Raw genomic sequence first — 12,908 nt, 5'->3', positions numbered from 1 at the left:
GTTAACTCTTACTTCTTTCCGTAGGTATTGCGTTATATACTATTAGCTCTTACTAGTATTTATTAGCGCTCTTAGTAGATGTATTGTCAGTTGTATTGATGCTTGAATTGTTGTTCCTCAAATGTAAGTCGCTTTGGATAAAAGCGTCTGCCAAATGAGTAAATGTAAAGTTACATAAAGTTAAAAGAGAAGATGTTTAATTTAATTAGACGCTGGTCTGAAGTCAGTACATCAGAGAACCGTGCTGACGATGACCTTACAGAGACCACTAAGTGTGTCTGTTGTATTAATGCTAATAAGTTTAATAATATCTATATACACACAGTATTTCATGCTTCAGAACCGTAAACAAGTCATCTGATCTGATTCATCATCAGGAAGATTAGAGGCTGATTTGGCCACGTCTCCTGTTGTCTTCTAACAGCTAACAAGTGAGCTGAAAGAGTCAAAACAGCTCAGTAGAGAGAAGGCGGGGTGATACTCTCTGTGGGTGGTCCCTCACATATACATTTGAGCAATTGAGTATGTGAAAATATTGATTATCTTTAACTATGAAATAATGTAAATTAATTTCAACTTCTTTTCTAAAGAGAATATGCTGCAGTAGTGTCACCCAGACACATGTTGGCAACCAATGTGTCAGGATTTATAGCTGAAATTAAAATTTCACAGCGGTACAACTTTTATGCAATGACAATGGCACCATTGCAAATGTAGCAGACATGATCCACTTGTGTTCGTCACTGTGCCTTGTTAAACACTTACCACAGTGGGCAGTTTGGAGTTTCACTGATGTTTCCATTTAGCTAAACGTTGGTGAACAAAGACTTCCATGTTGTTTTGAAATTGGCAGGTTCACATTTGATCGTCTGAAAGTGTGCTATCCTGACCCGAGCCTCCCGACTCTGCCGTATTTGTCAGCATTCTTTTTGTTTTTTCTCTCCACCTCAGCCTGTGAAGGTGGGGGGTGATGGCCTCCTTCCTGTGTGAGATGAAAGTGCATGTTAGGACTGACGGACGAACGGACCATCTCCCCAGTGTGCGGGGGACTGTGAGCCTCTTCCAGGAAGGGAAGGGCCGGCCTAATAAATGTATCCTGGCTAGAGATAACGGGGGAAGAGAGTGAGACTGAAAGAGGCAGCGCACGGGACAAAGACAAGTCCTCCACAGAGAGAGAAACTGAAGACAAAGATAATTAAAGGGAAACAGAATCTGAGTATAGAAAGATGTCAGCTCAATTAAATACCACCAGACTTAAGTGTAGTTTCTCTGAAGCACAAAAACTTTGTGTTATGGTGTGAAAGAAGGGCAGCTGTGCTGGAACCGAGGCTCTCCAAGATGGAAAATTAATTATGTATGTATGACAGCATGGGAACAAAATTTAGGGGAAAAAGGGGAGTGAAAATGTGAGAGAGTGAGAAAACAGGAGGCACAGGTAATGAGAGACAGCAGTTCAGGCCAAAAATAAGCTGAGGATTGCATTCGAGCAGACCAGCACCTCTATAATACTGGCTGTGGCCAAAGCAGGAATTTCCTCTGGTTTCACCACAGCTGAAATGTCTGGACTGAAGTGTGTTTTTGACCCACAGAGCTGCTGCCCCTGCAGGCGCCATCCAAGACGTAAACACACACCCAGGCGTGCGAGTTACCCAGTGGACAGGAAGACAACATGGCCTCCAGCACGCCACCCGGGAGTCCTCTCAGCGGCCTCACGGACAGGACCGGCAGCTTCTTTAAGGTTTGCGAATGTTCAAAGATCTCAACACATCACTTCCTGTGTGCCAAATGTTTTTCTCTGGGAAAGGCTGACTCAGCACTGTGTGAGTTTTTCCCTGTTCCAAACACAACAAACAGCTCGGTGAATCAGCTGCATCAGGCTGATCCACAAAACCTAGTAACTACACGTCTGTCCAAAAGCTAGTTCAAAATCCAATGAAATATAACAAATTCTATTGTTTTCATTTGTAGTTCACAGAGATCCTCTTACAGTGTAGTTGACGTGAAGTCCTGGATATTAAATGTTCATCTGCAGTTTTCTGTAGTGTCCCAGTAATATTTGTGGTTACAAATACTGATATACTGAATATTCTGCTGGCAAAATATTATTTATGTTTTTTTACTTCCTTATTTAAATTGTTTGCTTTTATCAGTATATGTGGCAGTTATGTTTTTTCAATGTGGTCACAATCCATTTTCCATTTTCAGACTAAAAAATGAGCAGCACTTCTTACTTTTATTTAAAATCTGTCTCACTGTTCACAGCTTTCTCCTGGCTGCCTCTTCTTAGTTCATTCAGGTTGTTTGGCAAATCCAGTGTCCTGTGCAGATGAATAAATAAAACCCATTTTCAAGGCTAAAAACGTTTTAGACCAGGATCAACAAACACTGAAAATTGTCTCCCTTTTAATTTCGTTTGCAGTTTTTTCCATCCTTACTAATCCTGTGAAAGTGCTCTCTGTATGTGTCTGTGTGTCAAAACCAAACTCATAGTTTCCTATTGACTCCATCCATGGCTTCAACTGCAGTCCATGCAGAGAATCACTTACCTCTATATACACACACACACACACCCCACACACACACACACACACACACACACATATATGCACACACCATCTTAAAGGAGCCGAATAAATAAACCATCTTGTGTGTGTCTGTGCATGACATCTGCCTCGCTGCTTCACTCTGTCCATGTGTTGTGCAGAGTGAAGAAAAGAGTAGAAACAAACCAGATGAATGAAGTGGGGGAGGTTCATAAAAGTCACTGAAACCAGACTTTTTTGCTGAGTGCATTCCTGGATATCAGTAATTTCCCTCTAAAAGTCAGCAGTGTGAAATAAGGCCTGCATGGGCGCCACTATTAGATCTCCACAAGGCACTCTGCCCACAGCCAGTCACTGAGCAACTCTTGTGTTCACGGACCTGGATTTATAGCTTAAGAATTTCCCATGTTTTCTCCTCTGGCCCTTTTCCCCCATTTTCATTCATATAATTCACTGCCTGTCTCTTTGTAGAAGGTAGTAACTATCTTTCACCTTCCTTCCATGGCTGGATTAATAACTCTTCATGAGGCCCTGGGGCAAAAATGAGCAGCTGGGTTCCTCAGACTCTATCTGCAACCCCTGGCTGCGGTTAATTGTCTTTTTTTTGCTTAGAAAGGTTCCTAACTGAGTGAATTGACCAGGGACTTATAGGTAAGGAAAAGTGCTTTTTTCACAGAGCACCTGTTCGTTGATTTTGAGAACATCCCAAAAGTATGGAAATTCTGTATGATTAGCTTAGCTTAGCTAACCATAAATAAAAATAAGATTACTTCTTTGTCGAATCAATCCAGTTGGGAGGAATCATGAAAAACAAGCATATTGAATTTCTAGTTAACGACCTGTTAACAAAATACAATACTATACCCTGCCACCCCACAACCCCACAGAGCGGGCACAGGGCGTGTACATTTTACAACAACAAACGAAACTAGAGGAAAAGGTGTGATAATGGCGCCAGCCAAACAACTCGATTTTGTCCGGCGTTTAGCCTACACATTGTTAACGTGTTGTTTATTTGTCATTTTGTGCGCTTCAACTATGGATAAGAGCTCTCTGAGTCCACGCGGGCTAACGTTACATATCCACACGAAGCATTTCAGAATAAGAGCGTTTTGCCTGTCTGATTTTGCTTATTTGTTCTGATTTTGCTAATTTGTTCAGATGTACTTGATTCTTGTGCTTCTACCATGGTTAAGTAGGCTACGTAGATACATTGTTAATTTTTATTTGTTTCTTTTAACTGTGTTTGTTGTTGATGTACGATCAGGAGTCTTCAAAAGGTGTTTTATTTTGAAGCTTGTCTGCCAAAAGAACTTGATTCCGTATCAGATGACTGGGAGGACTACTATTTTTTTTAATGGTGTTTCATGCTTTTAGGTTGTGGAACATTGTCTTTAAAAAATAATGTTTTTTACATGCTGTGCAATGGTTCAGAGTATATGAAATCACCAGTCAGTGTTAAACAAAATGGGAAGCTTAGCATGAAAATCTGCAGAGAAGAATAACTTTGGTATTTTTTAAGCTAGGCCTATATTTTGGTGTCGAAATGAGTAGTAGGTACAAAAAGGTTTGTAATTTGTGCAGTAGATTGCTTCAGCCAGCAGCCACACAATATGACTGTTAAACCAGGTGTCTGACAACCTCATGGACAGGATCCCTACCAGTGACTCCCGGTGACATCCTTTGTTTGTAACAGGAAACAGAAGTCTCGCTCAAGGACAAGTCTAGCTCTGAAATCTGGGGGGAGATGAACGAAGGAGAGGAGTTTGCTGTGTACATGGAGGAACTGCTTGCAAGATTTTATTACTCCAACAAACAACAAACTCCTCTCTCCAACTCTGACTCACGTTTCCACCATCGTCTTCCTGCAACAACGCTCTCGCAAAGAGCCATCTACTGCACGGATTGCAAAACCTTCATTTTGACACCAAAATATGTGAAAGTAGGGCCCAGGTTTAAAAACACCAGAATTATCCTTTAAATAGGAACCGATTCCTGTTTCAGTGTAAAGTGTGCAATAATGCCTATAAGCAGTTGACATTAATAGTTAACAGTTTAGAGAATATTATAGACAAGGCATAACGGACAGAAGGGCGAGAGAAAAGGATGCAAATACAAATCAGTCTACTAATTCAGCACCACCACAGACAGCCAGCACAGTTAGGCTGCTGGTATTTCAGAGCCATGGTTGGGGCCGTAGACTCTAACTTGCACAAACCTCAGTCAAATTAAGGACTAACATATTCAGCTCACAAGCCTTCCGCCCCTGCTCTCTCTCTGCTACTAAGAGATGGCGGTGGGGGGTGGGGTAAGTTAACAAGGGGTCATTTTGCTAACAGGTGGGATGGCATCTCCCCTCATCCTCCCCCCTCTCTAATCGCACAGGCACAATTAACAGGCATGTTGCTTTAGCAGAGTTATTCTTAAAACTTCAAAATTGAAATAGAAGTCCAGGGTTAGCACTATTGGAACTGGGTCACAGAATATTAGCCAAACATAATATGGACTGACAAAGCACAATCCAACCACTGAGTAGACTACAGAAGGCCCAGAGAAAAATGGGTTCCAAAAATATTCAGAGACTAATTGCACCGTTGTGGTTCAGTAATGATCTAGGGGCACTTATGCTTTTCTGGACTGGAAAACAAAGTCTAATTTGAAAGGTTTTTTAAGGGGAAACGGGATTCTCCTGTCATGCAACACTGTAAAAACATTGACTGAACGAAAGTTTTAAGTAATTTAAAATGTAAAATAATACATTTGGTGTCTGAACTATACAGTTTTATCTATGTTGCAAATAGCTATTATTAACAAGTGATACCAAACGTTGGAAGCACAGTGTGTATGTGCACACAGTTTCCTGCTGAACGTGTGACGTTTCAATCTAGTCACCTGGTGAACGAAAGAAATTTATTCATCATAAATGTAAGAAGCCATACTGTATGTGGTCAGGCTGGTTCATCACGTACAACTAGTAATGTCAGTTTCTCAGTTGACTAATGAAACTATGGAAATACCGCATCCTCATTTCCACATCCTTTTTATTTCATATATATTAAGTAAAGTTATTTAAATAACTTCATGGTGAAGCTACTTTAGTATCCTTAGCTGAATAAAGTTCATGAGTTTGTTGTACTACACTTTCTTTAACAACCAAATGGTGAAGAAATGCTGCATAGTAATTCGATTAAACCTAAATTAATTTGGGATTTTTCAACGTGTAAGCACAAAACTGAAATTATGAAGTACCTAAAAGTAGATTTTTGATGCAAGGACACCTAAAGATAAGGTAAAAAAGCAGGACAGTCGATACTATGCTTCACTGTGCATATTCTCAGACAAATGTTTTAATTTAACAAATTAATGACATAATGACATAACAGTAGACACACAGTTTACCTGGTTGGTAATCCAATCTGGGCTCTGTCCCCTGAACCTGACTCGTGGAAGTCCAGCTGCTTAAATTTCACTATAAAACGTTTTGTTCAGAATGGTACAATGAAGTTAGCACTTCGTAACCCAAACCTATTCTCTGACATAGCTTGTGTGATCCTTCTTGGTTGCTTGAGGGGGCTGAAAGGAGAGAATGTTTCAAATGTTTCCTTCTCTGGGATGCAACCATAGTCTAGCAGTACTAGTTCAGGAGTTTAAACGGACACGTCTGTAGCATCTGGTTATAGGATTCTCACAGCTTTTCACAGGAAACATGACGCCTTGCTGTGTGCGAGCGCTGGCTGTTCCTCCAATGCAGGTCAGTTGTTCAGATATCCCTGTCTTCACTAGGGTTCAAATTGAGCATCCCCAGTCTGTGTTTGAACTGTCTGTGTGTTAGCTGCAGTGTTACTGGAGCGCTAACTTGTCAACTCATGTTTTATAATAAAGTTTTGACCTGAGACAAAGCCGGGGGAGTGTGAGGCTTTAACAGAGCTGGCTCCGCTTAGTCCTGCGAGGGGGGGGGGGATTAGAGGGGACTGTGGTGACTGTGGTCTGGCCCGAAGCCCAGCCGGTCGGAGGAAAGTTTGGGAAAGTATGCCTCCTACTGGTTGAAATGTATACTGGAAGCAGAAACTCTTCCTTAAATGATATTGTGCTTTGTGGCCAGATGCCACAATAAAATACCTAAATGGTCCATGGAAGCCATCTTGTTTGAACTGTTTGACACAGATAATCAGTGTAAAGCACCAGAATTTCAACATCTGCTCAGATATGTTTGAGGCTCTGAATCCCTGGGAGTGCTCTAAAATGTGGAATGCAGGAATGTGGACACGGGTTGAAAAAACCCGGGGGGGGGGGGGGGTTGATCAAGGCGAATGGGCAGCCAACCACGCAAGTGTTTTTTAAGTAGGAGTAAAACACCTTCCATATCTGTGTTATCACGATCTGATGACCAGAATAGGAGTGGGCTAAAACTAAATACAACTCTTATATCAGTTGACCTGAAAATAGTCCTTCGTGACATGGGAGATGCGATCTTACAAGCCTTCCGGCCCAGATGTATCCAGTTGTTTACACGCTGTTTGCTATGGAAATTGCTTTTTCAGTTGGGACACATTGCGCAAAGTCTTGTGTGCTTCTCTGCAGGACATCTTTGGAACATTTTTCGGCTCACTCTGGATGCTTATGGGGGCCTTTTTTTTTTTTTTTTTGGACAACTCTTTGTCGCCATGTTTCCTGCCTATAGTAAATCTGGTCAACACAGGAAAAATGACTAATTGTTTCCCTGCCCTTTGTCCTAGATGTGACCAGCGCAGCTCATCCGTTTGAGCAATACTGTTGGTTTCGTTTACTCCTGCCCCCTCCCTCTTATCTTTCCTCATCAGTCAAAGCCTCTCATTCTATATTCTTCCAGCTGATTGACACATTTGCGTTGGAGATTGGGGAGCTGAAGAAAGAGATGGGCCAGACCTCTCCAACAGTTGCCAAGGAGCCTATAAAGCTACAGGGGTAAGACTTTTTTCCACAAATCTTCTTACCCCCTTGATCAAAACTTGACTACTCAATCTCACTAGTTTTGTTATTAATTTCGGATAATATCTTGAAATGTTATCTTGACGATGCAGGTCATGTATTGCCATCAGCGTGTTCTGCGTTGTTTTGCATTATGCTAAATCTGATTTCCTTCAACATTTGTAAATGCTATGACACGTTGATGCTCATTTTCACCAGCAGGTGGCAAAAGTGCTTCACTCTCTGTCTTTCTCTGTGTGTGTCTCTCTCTCTCTCTCTCTGCCAGGCTGGAGAGTGAAGTGAGTGGTGTTTATCTGCAGTCCCCTCACTGTAGTGGGGTCGGGGGTGAAAGGGATTCTGGGTACGACTCCCTGCGGAGGAGGATGAGCGTCTTGGACAGGCTGACTCAAACCCACCCGGTGTGGCTGCTGCTAGCAGTCAGTGAAGAGGAGGCCAGTCGCATTCTGCTCAAACAGCCACCAGGGGTGAGGGGTTACCATCCTGGGATACAAATGTTAACGTGTCCTTTGAATATTGTATTATATTTCATGGCTTCTTACTCTGTGGTTTCAGGTGTTCCTAGTCAGGAAGTCAGCCACTCTGCAAAGAAAGGTTCTGTCTATGCGTCTGAAGGAGGATCAATCTGGGGCTCCCATCAGCCACTTCCCTGTTAGAGAGAGCCAGTACAGTAAGATTTGTTTTATCTATACCTGGAGTGCTGGGTGGGTGGAGATAATCACATTAGGATTAGGACAAGTTAATAATAATAATAGTCTAAGTGATAGGTAAGATGGTCTTTCAGTTTCCTTTGGTCTGCAGAATATTATTTTGTTGAACCACAGTCCCTGCGGTCACACTGTACTCTGGGTCACAGAGATCAGGATGTCATTTCCCGTCTGCCTCCACATACTGTGTACAAAGATAAACCAAAACGCAAAAGAGAAGTGTGTGTGAGTGGCCCACTCGTTCAGTAAATGTCTAGCGCCAACTGTGACTGCATTTTGTTATGGTCACATGAGTGGTTGCACTGTTACCTGACACTGAATGTGGGACTTGAGTCAGGTTTGGCCTTAAGATGTGGGTCAGCTTCTTCTCAGTTGGCTTCTCATACAGCACAGTCTGCTATATTAAGTTAGCCTTGTGCATAAACAGTTTGAACGGTTTTATTAAAAATATACAAATTACCCATCCTTCTTAAATCACATTTTTCATTCGCGTGCGCATTGTTTGTGTAAATATTACATTTGGAAGGTTAAATGATATCTTTATATATGGCTGTATGTAGAAACTAAAAACTGAAAGACTGCAGCAAACGCATATCAGAGAGCCTAGAGTCTACAACATAAAGCAAGGGTATTGGTACTGTACAGTAAGGAGCATTGTAGGAATATCTTGATGGGTTTAAACCAGGGGCAGACTTGGACAACTGTAGCCACACCAGCCCACATTACCACGCATCCCCACTCACGAACACACGCGTTCACTACTTCTATTTGTGCAGAGATGTTGATATAATATAAGCAGTACCGTGTGTAACAGATTTGTAACATTAAATGTATGTGACCGGCTAACAAGGCTTAATAGTCTTTAAAGAGCACATGTTTATAACAAATTTACCCAGTTAAAAACAACAGATCTCTCCATCTGAGTATGTTGTACCGTCTGTCTGCTGTCTGTCTGCTGTTGCTGTCATTCTCTACTGCACAAACCCAAAGTTACATTTGTGTGTTTTCTTCCCACCACTACTTTTGACTGAATGTCCCAATTTGAGTAACCTCTGATCGGGTCGGTCAGCCCATCTTGGGACCATGCTGGCCATTGCTAACTCTTATTATTCATTATTATTAGTAGTAATAGTAGTATACCACAGTGAACTTGTGAAAAGCAATATAACCCCGTCTTATGCACTGTTAACCTGTAAAAAAAAGTTTATGCATGTTCAGAATGACAGTATATGTCTATTTCTTGTAGCTTAGGTTATTTCTTATTTAACATTTTTAATTCTATTTCATTCTCCACCTTTATTTTAATGTTTACTCACTAGCCCACTTGAATCTGCTCTCTTTCCCTTCAGTTCTCATTTCCCCACACTTGCACACACCTACACCTCTGCTGCAAACACAGCGTCTTGCCCCGCCTCTTTCTGTTTCTCTCTCTTCCTGTATTTGTGTGCTCTGTTTACGTTCTCCACCAGCAGTGGGGTAGGTTTTACAAAGTGGCCGAAATCACAGTCGCGATTTCCAGCCGCATTTCTGTTTTCAGCCGCATGCGGAGGAAGCTTGTTAATGAGGAAGCCTATCGAAACTGAAACCATTGCTGCAGGTTACCGAGTGACATTTGCACTGGTGTGTTCACTGTTCTTTACCCGGTGCTTGTAAAATATCTGCCGTGTCAGAGTCTTATAACCTAATAATGGCATCTCTCTCTGTGTTTCTCTACAAAAGGCTAAAATGGGTCACCAAATATACTTGAGCGACTGTTAATATTCTTGGGCTGCCCGCCCAAGTAAAGCCTTTGTGTGGGAAACACTGACTATTATTAATCTGACTGGCCCACCCCAAAACAAATGGTCAGGCCCACTCTGGCAATCCGCTGCTGGTTTAAACCCTGGTACAAATCTTTGAACCAAAGTTAATGGCAATCCATAAACAGTATTTTTCTCATTTGTTATTTACATTTATTTATTTAGCTGACGCTTTTATCCAAAGCGGCTTACAATTGCTCTATATGTCAGAGGCACGCCTCTGAAGCAACTAGGAGTTAAGTGTCTTGCTCAGGGACACAATGGTGTCCCACAGTGGATTTAAACCCGGGTCTCTCACACCAAAGGCATGTGCCTCTAATAGCTATCCCTGTCTTCACTAGGGTCCATATTAAGCATCCCCACTCTGTATTTGAACTGTCCACTTGTCAGTGCTCCAGTAACACTGTAGCTAACTTGTTAATTTGCGTTGTATAAAAAAGTTTTGACCTGACACAAAGCTGGGGGAGTCTCAGGCTTTAACAGACATAGTTCTGCTTAGTCCTTTGGCACAGGCTACAAAGACGTAAAGCTTCCTTGTCAAGAATTAAATGCTGGCAAAGCTGGACATAATGGACAGAACAAATGTTCCAAATGCAAATGAGTGAGTTTCAGTCTAGTTGGGATTTAATCTCTATATTTCCTTTTGCAGCCTTTTCTCTTGAGGGATCTGGGATCAGCTTTGCAGATCTGTTCCGCCTGGTGGCTTTCTACTGTATTAGCAGGTAAACAACCAAAGCATGTTTTTCTGTCCACCCATCTGTGTTTTGCTCCGTGATGAGAGTGTGATTCGAGGATGGAAACACCGTGGATGAAAATAATGTTTGTTGAGTAAGCAGTCAGTTCTGAGTGCCCGAGGCTCTCACTTCTTGTTTTAGCTCGTGCCAGCTCGGGAGACCCAGACAGACACTGGACTTAAAACAACAGACACAGGAAATAGAGGGAATTTGTGCTGCAAGCAACACTGGATTCAACTAGCACATCAGACAGGCCTCCTAAAATTTTACAAATGTAGATTAGATTTTTTGAGCTGAACATTCTCAATCCCAGCATGTCTGTATAAGTCTGGAGTTCCATATCTTATGGCTTTGTAATGGAAACAAAGGGTTTGTCAGCATGTTTGTATTAATGATGACGGAAACTGTTTTCACTTCTTTGTATGTCAGTGTTTTGGGTTTTGCTTTGCCAACCAAACTTTTATTATCCCTTTTATTTGGGGGCATCACTGTCAAATAAGAACAGTTATAACATAAAGCAATGAACATTGAACTGCATTGATGAGACCGAATCACTAACTTGCTATTGTCAAGTACATTAAAGGTACACAGATAGATCAGCATTTTAGGTTTCAGAACTCAACTCACAGGCATTTCATTTGATTACCAGAGCTCCTTCTTTGCTTCATGTTTTAATATTTTCTTATATTTGTTGTATTTATTTTCTGTGGCATTGTCTTTTCACTGATCTAGGGATGTCCTGCCTTCCACACTCAAACTCCCAGAGGCCATTGCATCTGCTAAGACACAGAAAGACCTGGAGGAGGTCGCTCAGCTTGGTGCAGGTAGCCTCATTACTTTATTCAAAATCTGTATTAACACTTAACTTAAATTATCATAGTGGTGGTTTTGCAAGTTTTACAGCCTGTCTGCTCTGTTGTTTGCTTACTTTACTCCGTGTGTGTGTGTGTGTGTGTGTGTGTGTGTGTGTTTGAGCTCAGCCCCGACACGGAGAGTAGGATGTTGTGTACATAAATATATAAATTAATAATATTAAAAAAATAACAATAGAACAACAACGATTAACTATTAACAACAAATATGTGCAATGTGCCAGGTTCGTGCATGATATGAAATGAAGTTATGTTTACATGTGCAGAGACGATTGTATTATTTGAAAGGGAGGAGTGTCAGTGGGGGACTGACACTCGTTAATGAGGCCAGCTGAGAACTGGGAGGGGGGCTTGAGGTGGAGAAATAGCAACAACAAACAAACACAATCAAAAAAACAACACATGACAACGCAATGCCGACTGAACGCAAAAGGTGGAACCCGCGGAAGAGCAGCGCCCAGACCGACCGCGGCGCGCACACAACAGAGACCAGCGTCATCCCACCACCGCAGAGCGCACAACCAAACCGCCAAAACGCCACACAGTCATCAACATCAATGCACAAGTGACGAGCCCAACCCACACATTGTACGAGCACGGCGACACCCCATGCCTGGCAGCCCCCCGTGTATCCTGCGCGCGAGGTCAAGCGAGCGAGCAGACGGCAGAACACAACGCCAACGCCAGCAAGTCCCAGGACGGCAGCAAACCAGTGCAGGCCACCGTGAACCCACCAATAAAAGTCCGCCTCCCCCCAACCGCCGGAATAATGAAATCTGCCCGCGCCAGCAAACATCCCCCATGCACAGCACGCCCCCAGGCTGCCGTGCAACGCCGGCCAAACCAGCAACGAGGCAAAATCAACTAGCCCAGCTGCACGTCGCCACCAACCCACCCACTCGTCAAGGGCTGATTAATTCCAGGCACAAGCCCAGAATAAACTGGAGCACAGCCCTGCACCCTCACTGCACATCCCGAAAACTAACTTTATACTTCAGTCTCCAGAGGAGTCCGACAGCCGGCTGACAGAGAAATGGGGAAGCATGGATCTGGCCAACAAAGCAAACCAGGGACGCAAACCGGTCCCTCCAAGCCAACGAGGAAATGCCTCCCCCGGACTGCAACGCACAAACTAATGCCCAGCAGCCCTCCAGAGACCCTGCACAGAAAAGAAAAATGCATCAAGATGCATCGACAATCGCCCTACAATCCCATCGCAGCCCTCCGAACCGCAACCGGACTGATCTGCGCCGCGCCCAGAGACCCCCACCCCCAGTAACCAGGGCAC

The 12,908-nt window shown here is 42.8% G+C and overlaps 1 protein-coding gene across 3 annotated transcripts in view; it reads left to right on the top strand.

The window, feature by feature from the left end:
- Positions 1-12,908, top strand: part of LOC119899788 (ras and Rab interactor 2-like) — a 39,975-nt gene that overhangs the window by 9,117 nt on the left and 17,950 nt on the right. For 2 of the 3 annotated variants that reach the window (XM_038714537.1, XM_038714540.1), the window contains exons 2-7: positions 1,590-1,738; positions 7,393-7,487; positions 7,777-7,975; positions 8,064-8,178; positions 10,664-10,736; positions 11,475-11,572. In XM_038714537.1, the coding sequence (XP_038570465.1) occupies positions 1,670-1,738; positions 7,393-7,487; positions 7,777-7,975; positions 8,064-8,178; positions 10,664-10,736; positions 11,475-11,572 (649 nt within the window). In that variant the 5' untranslated portion in view covers positions 1,590-1,669. The remainder of the gene's footprint in view (positions 1-1,589; positions 1,739-7,392; positions 7,488-7,776; positions 7,976-8,063; positions 8,179-10,663; positions 10,737-11,474; positions 11,573-12,908) is intronic. The other variant, XM_038714538.1, reaches the window with a different exon arrangement.

The sequence above is a fragment of the Micropterus salmoides genome, unplaced genomic scaffold (assembly GCF_014851395.1).
Source record: "Micropterus salmoides isolate LMB-PRFRI ecotype aquatic unplaced genomic scaffold, ASM1485139v1 Ms_hic_scaffold_12, whole genome shotgun sequence".
In the NCBI taxonomy this organism is placed as follows: Eukaryota; Metazoa; Chordata; class Actinopteri; order Centrarchiformes; family Centrarchidae; genus Micropterus; species Micropterus salmoides.
This window is presented reverse-complemented; position numbering and strand designations above follow the sequence as displayed.